The sequence below is a fragment of the Panthera tigris genome, chromosome D4 (genome assembly GCF_018350195.1).
Source record: "Panthera tigris isolate Pti1 chromosome D4, P.tigris_Pti1_mat1.1, whole genome shotgun sequence".
In the NCBI taxonomy this organism is placed as follows: domain Eukaryota; kingdom Metazoa; phylum Chordata; class Mammalia; order Carnivora; family Felidae; genus Panthera; species Panthera tigris.
Window position 1 is genome coordinate 73,482,969 of NC_056672.1, and position 16,255 is coordinate 73,499,223.

Sequence of the window (16,255 nt, forward strand, 5' to 3'; positions counted from 1 at the left end):
GGATGGGGAATGGAGGCACAGTCTGTGTCCCAGTTGGGATGTGCCCTCCTGTGGCCCCTGGTTTTCTGGGGCCTCCATGCTGGCCAGGGTAGGCTCTCCTGGGCTCCAGAGGCTGGGAGCGTTGGGCAGAGGCAGCCGTGGGCAGGGACTAACAGGCCTCCCGTTTGCTTCTTTCCTTCTGCGGCTGCTGCCTCCTGCCCGGGTGCAGTATTTAGTGTGGAAGGGGCCCCTGAGAATCGGGCAGGTAAGTCCTTGGTGGCTGCTCACTTCCCTGTGCCCGGCCGGACTCCCAAGACCTGGTTGCCAGGGCGCTAAGGGCTGTGTGTTCTCCCACAGACCCCTTCGACCAAGGTGTCGTGGCCACTGACGAAGTGAAGGAGGAACCCCCGGAACCGTTCCAGAAAATCGGGCCAAGTATGCGGGCCTCTCTCTGGGGTTGGGCTGGGCTGGGCCGGTGTGGGGGAGACTGGCTGAGGGCTAAGTCTTGCCATTGGAAGAGGGTGACATCACTTACCCTGAAACAGTGGTGCTGGCCAGTGACCACTGACCTCCTTAGACCTCACTTTGCCCACCTGTCAAATGGGCCAGTCTTAGGACTTTAGCTTTTGAGGAGCAGCAGAACAGCACAGGGTCACGGTCAGGGCAGTGAAAGGAGCACATGCTTGGTGCCCTGGTAGTCTGTTAGCCGTCCTGAGCCTCGGCTCCTTACATGTCAATGAGGATGACATTTCCCCGAAGGTTTGTTGGGGGATTAAATGAGATCGTGAATGTAAATCACCTATTAGCACAGTGCCTGGTACATAGTAGGTGCTCGGAAAATAACTCTTGTCATCTGAAGGGGTTCCTCAGCAAATGAAGCTGTCCAGGGGAGCCACATGTAGACACGCTGTCCTTGTCCCAAGTAAACCCCTGAGGGCGGGGGTCACACAGCGGCCTGCCTGTTCTCGGCATACTTGCATTGAGTGTGGTGGGGACACAGCAGTGGGCGGGGCATTTGTGGCCCTGCCCTTGGGTACAGGGAGGGGGCAGCGGGTCAGTAGCAGATAGTTCCAGCATAACCTGAAGTGCAAGGAGCCATGGGGGCTGGCGCAGTACCTGGCCAGCCTCGGGAATCCTGGAGGCTTCTGCTTGGGGACGAGGGTGGGGAATGAGCTCTTGCGTCATAGGCGGAAGTGGGAGAGCAGCGCCTGTTCTGGGAATTGAAAGGCAAATCAATTCTGAGTTGAAGTCTTGAGAGAGAGCCTTGAATGCCAGAGGAAGGCATCTAGACTTCATTCTGAGGGACAAGGAGCCAGAGAGTTTACCACATGGGGAAGGGACTTGATCGGATTTGCACTTTAGGAAGACTATTTTGGCTATTTCTAGAAGAATGGATTGCGTAGAGTCTCACGGGTGAGAGGGGTCTGGCCCAGCCCTTCAGGAATTCACATTCCCCTTCCTTGCTTACCACCCAACAGGAAAAGGCCTTTGTCGACTCTGCCTCACTACAATAAGGATTGAAGGTAGCTTGCAGAATAGACACACAGACACTGAATGAAAGGATGAGGAAATCCAAGGCAAGGAAAGTCGAGGAGCTAAAGCAGGGAAGCTGGGGATGCTCTTCAAAGGGTGGAGCTTGGCCCTGACCCTTGGAAGCCGTTGGTCCGGTCCCCATCCTGTTTCTCCGTCCTTCCTCCTCCGTGGTAGAGGATGAGCCTGCTTTGTCTTAACTCTTAAAGCACTCCAGAAACGGGAGAGGCAGCAGTATTTGCGAAGTGGTTAGCATAACGCTTGTCATGTGTTTACCGTGCATATGACACGTTTTCTTTTTCCCTCAGAAAATGATGAAACCCTCAACACTGAAACTGCTATAAGTTAAACCGTGGGGAAACCTACATGGGAATCAGACACGTTCTATGATGGACATTCGTAGACAGATACAGGACGGGGACAGCGGGGTCTGTGACCTGCCACGTTAGTACTGTCTGCCAGCCGCCCCGGGGTAGCACTGCCCTTCTGTCTGCAGCATCATAATTATGAAAGTAGAATTGGAATCCGGCCCACATTTGAATGCTGCCATCTCCAATTTACCAGCTACTTATCCCCCTTCTGAGTGTCCTTTGACTCCTCTGTAAGCTGGGGACAAGAGCGTCTATCTGTTCTGTAAGGCTGTTGGAGGATGCCTGCAGGAAGTGTTTGGCCCAGCACCTGGCTTGCATCCAGGGCTTAACACACAAGTGGTGTTGTCGAGAGACGGCCGATTGTAAGAGCTTTAGAGCACCCCATCTATGAACCCCAGCTCTACATTTAATACCTGCATGAGGGCGTACATGCTCTATAATCTCCCTAATCTACGCTTTCCTTAACTCGAGAATGGGGTGGTGACAGTTCTTTCAGGATTGTCGTGGAGATGAGATGAGGTTATGTTTGCACAGGAATTAGTGTAGTCTTTTAGGCACACACGGAAGGCATTAGTAAATAAGTGGTACCTGTTACCCAGGAAGGTACAGAACTAGATGAAACTTGTTCTGTAGATCAGTAACTGAGTCAGACAGACGGCCGGTGGAATTGTCACACACCATAAGCAGTTGGGAATTGCACTGAGCAAAGGGAACTGGGTTTGGCTCCCTGAACGCTCCCAGCTTGATGTTATGGAGCGGAGATTGCTAAAATAGTGTGACCATCTCCCGTCACCGCTCAGGAGCTGCCTTATGAGGTAAGAACGCTGCTGCTTGGGCTTCAGGCAGCCCAAGGCCACAGAACTCTAAAAATGAGAAGCCATAGAGTGAGAGGAGCCACGAGAGGCACACCGCACCACCAATAGAGTTTTGTTGGTCCGGGAAGAGGAGAGACCCTGAAGCAGTGCATGCTGGGAAGTACACCTTCCATATCCACATCATCTGAGCAAATTGGAGAATTAGGGAGGAAGAAGCTGGAGCCATGACAGAGCAGAGGAATCCTTCTAGAAGGAGACAGTTTGTCCTAGGGGCCTTGCATGTCAGCTGCTCTCCTGCTGCAGATCTGAGAAATAACTACCATGGCACTGGTCTCCCATGCTCATGACTACGATGATAATGGGAGGGTCAAGGACAGTTCACTCATGTCTATCGAAAACAGTAAGTCTGAATTCATCTGCAGTTTACTTGATTTTTTTTAAATGTGGATAGGGAAGAGTAACTTGAAAAATTTTTTAAATTAAAAAAAAACCCCAAACCATGAATCTGTGAAAATTCCACAGAATTTAGGAGACTCTGAGGACAAGCATACCTCTGAAGATGACCCTACTACAAAATCTAGAAGAACATTCTGTGACAACCATAATCAAGTGTAAGAAAATATGACTTACCTCACTCTCCTTGGCTGTCCTAGCAAAATACCCGACTGGATGGCTTCAGCAAATTTATTTTCTCACGGTTCTGGAAGCTAGAAGTCCAGGATCAGAGTGCCAGCCTGGTCAGGTTCTGGTGAGAACCCTCTTCCTGGCTCACAGATGGCCACCTTCTGTCTGTGCCCTCACATGATGGGAGACCAGTGGAAGCAAGCTCCCTGGTGTCTCTTGTAATAAGGGCACCAATCCAGTCGTGAGGGCCCCACCTTCATGACCTCATCTCAACCCAGTTACCTCCCACAGGCCCTGTCTCCAAACACCATCACCTGGGGAGGTGGGGCGTCAACAATTGAATCTGGGGAGCTAGGGGGACACAGTTCAGTCCACAGCATGACCCGTGTGAAAGAGGATCCTGAAGTGTGGTGACAGAGCAGCAGGATAGAACGAAGAGGCAGAGAGAAAAGAATGACGTAAAGGACTGCAGAGAGACAGAATAGAAGCGCAGAATTAAAACCTACAGTATAGATAGTAAAGAGCAGAATTGATCTGCAGAAACGGAATTAGTTATGGGGATGAGAAACCTGAACGGATCAAGATAACCAGGGGAAAGGAAAACAAGCTAAATACAGAGCGTGGAGAGCCAGTTTCAGATAATTAGTGGTGTTGTACCAGTGGGACAGAAGCAATACTCCAAAGATACAATAGGAGAAAATTTTGCTAAAGGAAGACCTGTGTGTGCAGATTTAAGGGCTCATTGTATTTCAGGTGATGACAGATGATTGTGGTGTAACCTGTCTCCATGTAAAGAGACCCATAACTAAATAGATCTTAGTGATTTTTTAAACTGTAAATATAAAGAAAAAATACACAGGCATCTAGACATAAGAAAAGCCAGGTGTTATCCAAGATGAACCCAAGGGGGACTTGCCTCAGACTTGGGTACGGTACTAAATGTCCGAAGACGACACTACGTTTTGAAGGGAAAAGGTTGTAATCTTAACAATTTTGTATCTAGACAGCTTACAGTTTAGGAGTAAAGGGGAAAGTGAGGGCCCCCAAACCCAGTATTTCTCCTGTGTACCCATCTTCAGAAAATTTAAAAAACACACTCCAGGGAACTAAGCACATTGAAGAGTCCATTGTCAGGAATGAAGTCCTAGCTCGGGAGGACTGGTGGTAAATGGTCAAACCAGATAAGCTAGAAGCTAAGTTTAAAATGTTGGACTCTGATTATAAAATTGAATGCAAAGGACAAAGATCATTGTAAAATACTAAAAATGAATTTTAAAAACATGAGAAGGAAGGAATAGGTGAAGGATACAGTAGAGGTAGGTTAAACCAGCCCTTCCCATGGTGTGGGCCCTAGACCAGCAGCAGCAGCATCTCATAGAAGTTTATTAGAAATGTAAATTCTTGGGGCGCCTGGTGGCTCAGTCGGTTAAGTGTTCTACTTCAGCTCAGGTCATGATCTCGTGGTTGGTGGTTTTGAGCCCTGTGTCAGGCCCTGTGCTAACAGCTTCAGAGCCTGGAGCCTGCTTTGGATTCTGTGTCTCCCTGTCTCTCTGCCCCTCTCCCGCTTGTGCTCTCTCTCTCTCTCTCTCTCTCAAAAATAAATAAGCATTTAAAAAAAATTTTTTTTAATGTAAATTCTTAGGCTCCACCCCCAAGCCACGGATTCAGAATCTCTGGGGTGGAGCCCAGCAATCTGTGTTGTAACCATCTTTCCAGATGATTCTTAAACATGCAAAAGTGTGAGAAGCATGGAGTTAAACTGCCTTTCTCAATGGTAATAGACTTGAAAATACCATTTTCTGCTTAACTGTAACAGACATGTATCTTAAATGCTATGTAAAACAAAGGAGAATATTGGAGAATAATGGAAAGGCAGAGAGAAGATTTCATTCATCAAACAACTGAAACAAAGGAAACCAGAAAAGGTGGAGCACGAAAAAAAAGAAACAAAACATAAAACACGTAAAACCAAGTCAATTATGGCTTTAAATAAAAGCAAATGGCATAATCTCTTTCATTAGAAGACAGAGATTCTCAGGTTAATTTGAAATAATGGTTTATTAGCAACACACTTAGTTAATTCCTCATCTTTTGTCTTTCTCAGGGAACTCGTTCTTGCTTCCTTAACTAAATTGAGTTCCCTGTTAGGATTTTCATAGCACTGTAAGTGTCTCCTTTAAGAGCCCCTCTTGTGGTTGCAGTGTTAAGTTTGTGTGATTATTTGATTTTTCTGTCTCCTTTCCCAGACTGTAAGCTCCTTGAAGGCAGGAACCATGACTGCTTTTGCTCATCATTTTCGGCTGACATTTAGCAAAGTATCTTTTTAATGAATTTTCCCAAGACAGTTTAGGGAAGTGTTTTCAGGCACATGCAGACAAGTAGAAAGAAAGATCCTAGAAAGTAACTATTTGGAATGAATGTCCATCAAACTAATACAAGAGTATAATTAGAAGTGTGAGCAGTGGTTCTTAAACTTTCCTCTGCATCACAGTTTTCTAGGGGGACTGTTAAAACACAGATTGCTAGATCCCATTCCTAGAATTTTGCTTTCAGCGTCCTGGATAAGTCTCAGAGAATATGCATTTCTAACAGTTTGACAGACGATACCGGTGCTGCTGGCTCAGGGACCACCCTTTGAGAAGCACCGTGTTAGAAAATCGTGTAATGTTAGTTAGTTAGTTAACACTGACAGTTTTGATTTCGTGAGGCTTAAATGCGGCAGACAACATCACATCTAAAAATACAAAATACATTTAGGAATATGACAAAATGGAAAGGTTGATCATGACCATCTTGGAGAGAGCAGGTAGACAAACGGGATCATGTAGGGCTTGAATAACATAATTAATACGGTTGATCTAACTAACAACTTCGAAGCCTGTAAATAGCAAATCGTCTATCTTTTCCGGTGTTCATGAATCAGTTATAAAAGTTATTTATGAAAAAGTTTAAATCCGTATTGAGAGAGAAAGACCACAAACAATTTTAAAAAATTGAGAAAAAATAATTGTGACATATAGAGCAAAATGTTGATGTCCTTAATCTGCAGAGTTCTTAGCCATTAAAAAAATGTAAATACGCCTATGGAAACATTGGCTGTAAACTCAAATGGGAAAGTCACGAAAGAAAAACTACAGTTAATTAAACATGAAAAATGGTCAATTTCCTTAGAACTCAAAACAAATGGAAAATAAAACCAGCAGTGCAATAGAATTCTCCCTATAAGGCACAGCTTTCTGATTGGGATAAAAATTGGCCCAACCTTTTGATATGTACTTGGTGCTGTGGTTATCAAAAGCCTTAAAAATGCATGCCCGCAATTTATCCTGAGGAAATAATGAGCAAAGATTATGCACAATAATCTTTACTTTGCAACGATGTGACAAATGATGAGCAAATGTGCAAACATTTCTACAAAGATGTGGATCGCTGCATTTTTTTTTTTTTTTTTTTTTTTTTTTTGGTAAGGGAAAACAATTTGAAACGATCTGAACATCCCCTGGTGCAGGAGACTGGCTCAGCAGATTTCAAAGTCCAGAGGGAACCATACAGCCAATAAATGCAGTAGGGATCGATGTTTATTGATTGAGCAAGATGTCCACAAAGTATCGTCGATTGAATACACCAGGTTACAAAGAGGATACGGATCAGGGCTGGCTAATTCAAGGCCCACCGGAGCTACACAGCTGATGTCAGGGAGAGGAGCCCGCTCTGGAGGAGATGGGAGTGAGGGGTGGGCCCCGGGGGCGGATGGCAAGGTTGCACACTCCACCCCAGGGGGCAGCTGCTGCTCTTTGTTTGGGGGCGACAGATGATTGAAATTTCTCGTACTCTTTAAGTTTTGTATTTGTATTTATCAGTATTTTATAATTTTCCCCCAGTGAACAATATTACATCAGAAATTTTTAAGAAGAAAGAAGTTAGGCAGTGCCCAAAGAGAGGTAAAGATAAAGTCTGGTGGGGCCTGAGAGGAAGACGTGACCCCTTCTGCCGGGGGGGTGGGGGTGCTTGGGGGCGGGGAAGGTCTTGGAGACGAGGGGACCCAAGCGTGGCCATCGCAGAGGGGCTGAGCGAGAGGTTGGCACTGGTCACCACACATTTCCTGAGCACCAGGGTCTGGGGGGGAGCGTGGACGGAGAAACGGCGTGTGCCAGGTACTGTTCTAAGCACTTGACGTATAAATTTAATCCTCACAGCAATCCTACAAGGTGGTCCGATTATTACCCCCGTTTTATAGATAGGAAAACTGAGGCACAGAGAGGTTAAGAGATTTGCCCAAGGTCACACGGCTGGACATGGAGGAGGAGCTGGGAGCTGAACCCAGGCAGGCTGACTCCAGTGGGCTCAGGGTTGTAGTTGGTCCCAGGATGAGGGGAGCCGGAGGGGAGGGAGCATGCCGCTGCTGCTTGCTGGGGGTCACGTGCCCATTCCCACACTTGCCTCTCCTTGGACAGAAACTGGCAATTACACCTGTGAATTCTGCGGAAAGCAGTACAAGTACTACACGCCCTACCAGGAGCACGTGGCCTTACACGCCCCCATCAGTGAGTACCTTCTCTGGTTGGGGCCTGGAGGAGTTGGAGGGAGGGGTGGGCCAGCCACAGGCCGAGGCTTTGCCAGGGCAGGGTGAATGTACAAGTGGGCCTGGCCTGGGGCAGCCTCTAGGTGTCCAGGCCTGACCCGGGCCACCTCACCGCAGTAGCTGGATTAGCTGGGAAAGCCCCACCCTTCAGCCAGGAAAGCCTGAGTCTCCCTCGGTAGACTCAGGGTGGGCATCATTCATCCAAGTCCTCCAGCGGCCCCACCCCTAAGCACCTCTGAATCCTGTGGTTCCTGAGACCCCCACTCCGGAGCCAGTGACCCGTGACACAGCTTCAGTCTGAACCGACGCATGGCCTAACCCAGGCTAGGCGATGGCCAACTAGACAGGACAGTTCCGTTTTTGCCCTCGGTGGTGGAAAAGTTAAAAAGGGGGAAGGGATGCTAAGTCGAGACTCAGAAGCCCTGGGTTTAATCAGCTGGGTTGCAGGGTTGCGTGACCTTGGGCGGGCCCCATCCTGTTTCTGGCCCTCAATCTCTCCCTTCTCCCTTGGCCTGGGAGGAAAAGAGTTCTAAGGGCCCTTCCGTTGGGACAGCCCAGCCTTCCGCTCTCCTGATACCACTGATTGACTTCCCAGCGTCCCTCCTGGATGTCAGAGGGGGCCCCATCCTTAGATCCCCAGATATGTGGGCTAGGAGGAGATGAGAGATTTAGGCTAGATCCAACAGAGGATTAGTTTGCTGAGGTTGAAACAGCCCCTCCAGTGGGCTTTGGATCTAGAGATTTGGGTGCCGATGGGTTCTGTGTAGAATTAGGGGCTGAACTGGATGGCTTCATCAGGTGGTACCCAGGGCTAGGGCTTGAGGACCCTGGGTCTGGTGAGAGTATCCAGAAGGATCTGTGCTCACTGCAGAGGAAGTCCTTACAAATGGATTCATCTGATGATCCTCTTTGGTGCCTGGCTGCTTTCATTTAGCATAATGTCTGTAAGACACATACACGTTGTATGTATCAGTTGTCCTTTTTTTTACCGCTGAGCAGTATTCCATTGTATGAAAATACCCCTGTTGAGCCATTTGCTTGTTCATTTCAGTTGTTTCCCATTTTAGGCTCTTATGACTGAACCTGCTATGAAAGTGTTTGTAGGAGGCTTTTTGGGGACATATGTGTTTATTTTTCATGGGTAAAATACCAAGGAGTAAACTTGCTAGGTCATAGGGGAGAGTGTGTTTAACTTTTTAAGAACTTACACACCATTTTCCAAAATGGCTGTAGCATCTTACGCTCCCACCAGCCACATATGGGAGTTCCACTTCCTCCACATTCTTGCCAGAGTTTGGAGGTGATGGGCTGTTTAATGCTAGCTGTTCTGGTGAGTGCTTACTGGTCATTGTGGTGTTAATTTGTATTTCCTTGATGACCAGTGATGTTGAGCATGCTTTCATCTGCATATTGGCCACGTGTGTATTTTACTCTGGAGATTGTCTAAAGTCTTTTGCCCATTTTGTGGTTGGGTTGTTTGTATTACTAAATTGTAAGGGTTCTTGGGGCACCTGGGTGGCTCAATCAGTTGGGCGGCTGACTACAGCTCAGATTGTGATCTCGCGGTCTATGAGTTCGAGCCCCCCGTTGGGCTCTGTCCTGAGAGCTCAGAGCCTGGAGCCTGCTTCAGATTCTGTGTCTTCCTCTCTCTCTGCCCCTTCCCTGCTTGCTTTCTCTGTCTCTCTCTGTCTCTCTCTCTCTCTGTCTCTCTCTCTCTCAAAAAATAATGAACAATAAAAATTTTTTTTTTAAATTGCAAGAGTTCTTTATACATTGTAGAGCCAGGTCTTGTATCAGGTATATGTACTATGAATATTTTCTTGCAGTCTTCAACATGCCTTTTGATTTTCATACAGTATCTTTCGATGAGTGGTTTTTAATTTTTATAAAGTCTAATTTACCAATTTTTTCTCTGGCTAGTGATTTCTGGGTCCTACCCAGAATATCTTAAATACCTCAAGATTGTGAGGATATTCTCCTTAATTATCTTTTGGAAGCTTTAAAATTTTAGCCTTTGCATTTAGGTCTGTGATCTTTTCAAGTTAACTTTTGTGAATGGTGAGAGGCAGGAGTTGAGATTAATTTTATCCCATACAGATATCTGGTGGTTCCATCATTTGTTAAAAGGATTGTCCTTGGGGCGCCTGGGTGGCTCAGTCGGTTAAGCGGCCGACTTCAGCTCAGGTCATGATCTCGCGGTCCGTGAGTTCAAGCCCCGCGTCGGGCTCTGTGCTGACAGCTCGGAGCCCGGACCCCGTTTCAGATTCTGTGTCTCCCTCTCTCTGACCCTCCCCCGTTCATGCTCTGTCTCTCTCTGTCTCAAAAATAAATAAACGTTGAAAAAACAATTCTTTAAAAGGATTGTCCTTTCCCCCATTGCATTGCATTGAATTGACAATCAGTTGAAAGCATAAATATGTGTCAGTTTATTTCTGTTCTGTCGATTTATTTATCTATGTTTATGCCAATATGGTCTCATTTACTGGAGTTCTGTAGCCTTAAATTCAGGTACTCTGGGATTTTCGACTTTGCTCTTTTTAAAGAATATTTGTCAATTTTAGGAACTTTGCTCTTCCATATAAATGTTAGGGGAATTTCTGATTCCCAATTTCTACCAAAAAATCCAACTGGGATTCTGTTTAGGATTACTCTGAATCTACAGACCAATTTAGAGAGAATAGACATCATCATAATATTGGCAATTCCAATCCATGAATATGGTATATCTCTCCATGTATTTAGGTCTTTTTCTCTCAGCAATAGTTTGTATTTTTCAAAGTAGAGATCTTGTACGTATTTCATGAAATTATCTCTAAGTACTTCATGTTTTTTGACACTATTATGATTTTCAGTTTTCCAATTATTTATTGCTATTACATAAAGACATAATTTTTGTATATTGAATTTGTATCTTGCAGTTTTACTAAATTCACTTACTAGTTCCAATAACATTTTTACGAGTTTCTTCGGATTTTCTGTATACATACTGATGTCATTTACTAATAAATAACGTTGCTTCTTTCCAGTCTGTATTTTTTTGTTGTTTCACTATACTGGTTAGGATCTTCCAGTGCAGTGTTGAGTATAAAACTTCAGTGAGTATTTCTGCCTTTTTCATAATCATAAGGTTCAGTTTTTCATCATTAAGGATGATCATTTTCATTATTAAGTATTATATTAGCTGAAGTAGGTTTTTATAAATGCCCTTTATTGGTTGAAGTTACCTCTTATTCCTAGTTTACTGAACTCTTCTGTCATAAATAGGTGTTTTATGTTTTTTTCTGTACCTGTTGAGATGATTCTATGATTCTCATCTTTTATTCTGATAATGTGTATTACATGGATTGATTTACTGTCATTGTTCTTAAATAAGTCACAATGCCTATACTTTATTAAAACACATTAAGAGTATCAGAAAGTCCAACTCTGAAATGAACTGAAGAAACTTAAAATGTTGGAATGTTTCCTCTTTGTTTGGAGAGTGATTTTCTTCCTTGAAACTTATTTTTCTTGGAAAGGCATCTGAATTATTTTAAGACCTGGGGTAGTTTGTAGAGTTATTTGATCTCAAGAACATATTTTCTGATCACTCCTATCTAAAACTCCCTAGGATTTCACCTGGTTTTTAATATCACTTCCACAACTGATTTCTCAAGGATAGGGAGCTACAATCCTAGAATTAGCAGAGCCCCATGTTCAATCAGTGGTTTGATGATGATCATCATCATAGTCAAGAAAATAAAATTCTTCTGGTGAAGTTTTTTTAAACAATATTGAGGCATATTGTTACACAATACAGTGCCTGTATTTAATTTTTTTTAACATTTATTTATTTTTGAGAGACAGAGGCAGAGCATGAGCAGGGGAGGGGAAGAGAGAGATCCAGAATCTGAAGGAGGATCCAGGCTCTGAGTTGTTTGTTAGCACAGAACCCAACACGGGGCTTGAACCCACGAACTGCGAGACCATGACCTGAGCTGAAGTCAGACGCTCAACCGACTGAGCCAACCAGGCACCCCTAAAGTGCCTGTATTTAAAGTGTACGGTTTGATAAGTTTTGACCTATGTATGCACTCACAAAACCATCACTGCAGTTAAGATAACGAGCATATCATCACCCCTAAAGGTTTTTTGTGCTTTTGTATAATCCCTTACTCACCACTTTCCCATCCCCAGGCAAACACTGATTTTCTTTCTGTTACTATAGATTAATTTGCATTTTCTAGCATATTGCATATGTGGCATCTTAGAGTATGTACCCTTTTTATGTGTGGGGGGAGGGTCTGGCTTCTCTCACTCACCATGGATTGTTTTAAGATTCATCCATGGTTACATGTTATCAGTAGTTCATTCCCTTTAATTGATGAGTAGTAGCTTTCCATTGGATAGATGTAGATACCACAGTTTCCTTTATTCACTTACGGATGGACATTTGGGTTGTTTTTAGTTTAGAGCTAGTACAAATAAAGCTTCTCAACATTGGTGTACATGTCCTTGTATGGACAAATGCGTTCATTAATCTTGAATAAATACCTAGGAGTGGAATAGCTGGATCATATGATATGTGTGTATTTAACTTTTAAGAAAGAACCCAACTGTTTTTCAAAGTGGTTATGCCATTTACATTCCAACCAGTAGTGTACATTTCTTTTTTGTAATGTCCTGGTCTCAGCTGGGTGTCAAGGTAAAACTGGCCTCTTAGAATGAGTTGGAAAGAATATTCCCTGAGTGTAGTGTCACTTAGGTTAAGCTGGTTAATAATCAAATCTCTACACCTTTTCAGGCTTTAGAAAAAAAAAATACACTTGTTCTATCTAGTACTGAGAGACAGACATTAAAATCTGCAACTGTAATTGTGGATATGCTGTGTCTCCCTTTAGTTCTGTCAGTTTTTGATTCATGTGTTTTGAAACCTTGCTTTTAGGTGCACACACTTGGGACCATTATGTTTTGACGACCCTTTAAAAATTGTTCAGTACCTTTATTTATTTCTTAATTTCTTTAACAGGTAATACCTGTTGTCCTGAAATCTACTTTATCTGATATTGATACAGCTGCTGCAGCTTGCTTAGAATTAGTGTTTGCATGGTGTATTTCTTTCAGTCTTTTTGTTTTAATGTTTCTGTGTCTTTCTATTTGAAGTATGTACATATAATTGGTTCTCACTCTTTTCTCTAGTCTGACAATCCCTGCCTTTTAAATGAAGTGTTTAATCCATTTACATTTAATAATATATATGGATATGGTTGGATTTTTGTATTTTGTAGTTCATATTTTTTATATTTTGTATATTTTGCCTTATATTTTTTCTAGTTGTCCCATCTCTTCTTATTGTTCATTTTTTCTTCTTTTCTTGCCTTCTTTAATATTAATCAAGAACTTCCAAAAAAATTTCCTTTGTTAGCTTTCTAGCTGTACCCCCTTTTTCTTTAGTGGTTCCTCTGTGGTTTATAATACACATCTTTAATGTATTACAATCTATCATAAATTTAATTCATAACATCACACGTAATGTAAGAACCTTATAACAGTGTACTTCTATTTACTACTCTCCTGTCCTTTATGTTCTTACCATACATCTATGTCTACATAAGTTATAAGCCCAATAATTTTTTTTTTGCTTTAAACAGTCTATTATTTGTTAAGAAATGAGAAAATGCCTTTTATATTTTCTAACATATTTACCATTCCCTGTGCTTTTCCTTCCTTTGTATAATAAATCTGAATTCCATCTATAATCATTTTCCCTTATTCCCTGAAGAACTTCCTTTAACATTTTTTTCTATTGTAGGTCTGTTGGGGAAAGATTCTCTTACTTGAAGATGTTTTTATTTTACCTGTTTCTTTCAATGGATGTTTTCTCTGGATATGAAATTCTAGGTTGAGATTTTTTTTTTTTCCAGCACTTTAAAATTTTTCAACGTTTTTTATTTATTTTTGGGACAGAGAGAGACAGAGCATGAACGGGGGAGGGGCAGAGAGAGAGGGAGACACAGAATCGGAAACAGGCTCCAGGCTCCGAGCCATCAGCCCAGAGCCTGACGCGGGGCTCGAACTCACAGACCGCGAGATCGTGACCTGGCTGAAGTCGGACGCTTAACCGACTGCGCCACCCAGGCGCCCCTTTTTCCAGCACTTTAAAAGTGTCACTCTTTTATCTTCTGGTTTATGTTTCTGGTGACAAGTCAGAGATCATTCTGATTGTGATTCTATATTTAATGTGTCTTTTTGTCTGGGTGCTTTTATTTATTTTTTTTAACGTTTATTTATTTTTGAGACAGAGACAGAGCATGAACGGGGGAGGGGCAGAGAGAGAGGGAGACACACAATCGGAAGCAGGCTCCAGGCTCTGAGCCATCAGCCCAGAGCCCGACGCAGGGCTCGAACTCACGGACCGCGAGATCATGACCTGAGCTGAAGCCGGACACTCAACCGACTGAGCCACCCAGGTGCCCCTGTCTGGGTGCTTTTAAATATATCTACATATTACTGGGTTTTTTTTTTTTATCAGTTTGATTATGGCGTGTAGTTTTCTTTGTGTTTATCCTGTTTGGGGTTCACTGAATTTTTTGAATCAGTGGGTTTATATTTTTCATCAAATTTGGAAAATTTCACTCATTATTTCTTCAAATATATTTTCTTAAATTTTTATTTTAGAGAGAGATTGAGCATGAGTCAGAGAAAGGGACAGAAGGAGAGAGAAAGAGAATGCTAAGCAGGCTCCACACTGAGTGTGGAGCTTGACACAAGGGCTTGATCGAGCCCATGATCCTGGGATCATGACCTGAGCCTAAATTAAATCGGACACTCAACTGCTGAGCCACCCAGGTGCCCCTCTGCAAATATTCTTATTACTCAATCTCTCTTTCCTCTGTTGTTGAGATTTTGTTTACATATATGTTAAACTGTTTGGTGATGAAGGTCTGTTCAGCTTACCATCCCTGTTTTCCCTTCGAGCTTCAATTTGGATAGTTTCTAGTATCCTGTCTTCAGGTTCACTGATCTTTTCTTCTCTAGTGTGCAGTCTGTCTTATTAGAAAATCATCAAGCGAATTTATCATTTCAGCTATCCTAGTTTTCATCTCTGTAATTTCCATTTGGTTCCTTTTTATATCATGTCTTTTCTCATTATGTTCATATTATCCTTTAAATCTTTGAGCATATTTATGAAAGCTGTTGAAAGGTCCTTGTCCACAAATTCCATCATTCCTGTCACTTCTGTATGTTTCTGTTGATTGGTATTTTTCTCTTGAGTATTTAGTCACATTTTCCTGCTTTGCCTCACAAGTAATTTTTTATTCTGTGCTGCACATTGTGATATTTGTTGAGCATCTGGATTTTGTTATCTTTCTTTGAAAGGTGTTAAATTTCGTTCTGGCAGGCAGTTAATTTACTTACAGATCAGCTTCATACTTCAAAGGCTTGTGTGTAAACTGTTAGGGTGGGTCTAGAGTGTTCTTATTCTAGGGTTAGAGTAATCCTAAGGCCTGACCTTTCTGGGTTTCAACTAAATGCTTGAGGTGTTCAGCAAGGTCTGTCTGCTCTGGCAGGTGGGAACTCAGACGTCTCCTACTCTCGTGAGACTTCTGAATCTGTTCTCGGCTCACTCCCCCCCTAGAAGCTGTTAACTTTCCAGGCTGTGCAGAGGTTCATTCTGTACAAATCAGTTTGGCACCCATCAGACGCTTTAAGAGGCCCCTCTGCATATTTCTGGAGGTCTTTTTTTTTTTTTTTAATTCATCCCTTTTTGTTATTCTGTCCTGCCAATTCCAGCCATTGTCAGAATCCCTGAACCCTGATCACTGTCTCCTCTGTTCACCCAGACTGCAGTGCCTTCTTTGGGCTCCACCCCTGTGCTGTGGTCCAGAAGGTCTCCAGGCAGAGACTGGAGTGATCTCACATCAGGTCTTCTGTCGTAAATCACGACCCCGCACTGCCTACTGTTCAGCGTCTGAAAACTGTTGTTTTATGTATTTTGTCCAGCTTTATAGTTGAAGGAGGACAACTAGCCCTACACCACGTAGTCCATCACGGCCGGAAGTGTAAGTTCTCTGGTTCTGTCTCGAAGACGGAAATCCCTGAGAAAGTGTTTCCAACCTAGACTCCTTTTGCACCACATCGTCCGTTCATTCCCGCCTCCGGCCGTTGAGCATGCTCTTCCCATTTGCCTCAAATGCATCTTCACCCTCCTCTGCCTGGTGAAGGTTTCAGGGAGACCACCTGGTCTATGTGGTTACTTTTCTCGAATCCTTACATTCTCTGAATCTTTTTGTTCCCATTGAATTTTTCATTTTACAGAAAGGGGAGACCACCGTGCTGTTATTTTTAAATATCTCCTATATATAAACATCTCA

At 43.4% G+C, this 16,255-nt stretch overlaps 1 protein-coding gene across 17 annotated transcripts in view; it reads left to right on the forward strand.

Moving 5' to 3' along the window:
- ZNF618 (zinc finger protein 618) overlaps positions 1 to 16,255 on the forward strand; it is a 199,541-nt gene that overhangs the window by 158,887 nt on the left and 24,399 nt on the right. For 12 of the 17 annotated variants that reach the window (XM_042965291.1, XM_042965297.1, XM_042965293.1 and 9 more), the window contains 4 exons: positions 209 to 244; positions 337 to 414; positions 7,201 to 7,260; positions 7,774 to 7,863. In XM_042965291.1, the coding sequence (XP_042821225.1) occupies positions 209 to 244; positions 337 to 414; positions 7,201 to 7,260; positions 7,774 to 7,863 (264 nt within the window). The remainder of the gene's footprint in view (positions 1 to 208; positions 245 to 336; positions 415 to 7,200; positions 7,261 to 7,773; positions 7,864 to 16,255) is intronic. The other 5 variants (XM_042965299.1, XM_042965302.1, XM_042965305.1 and 2 more) reach the window with 2 other exon arrangements.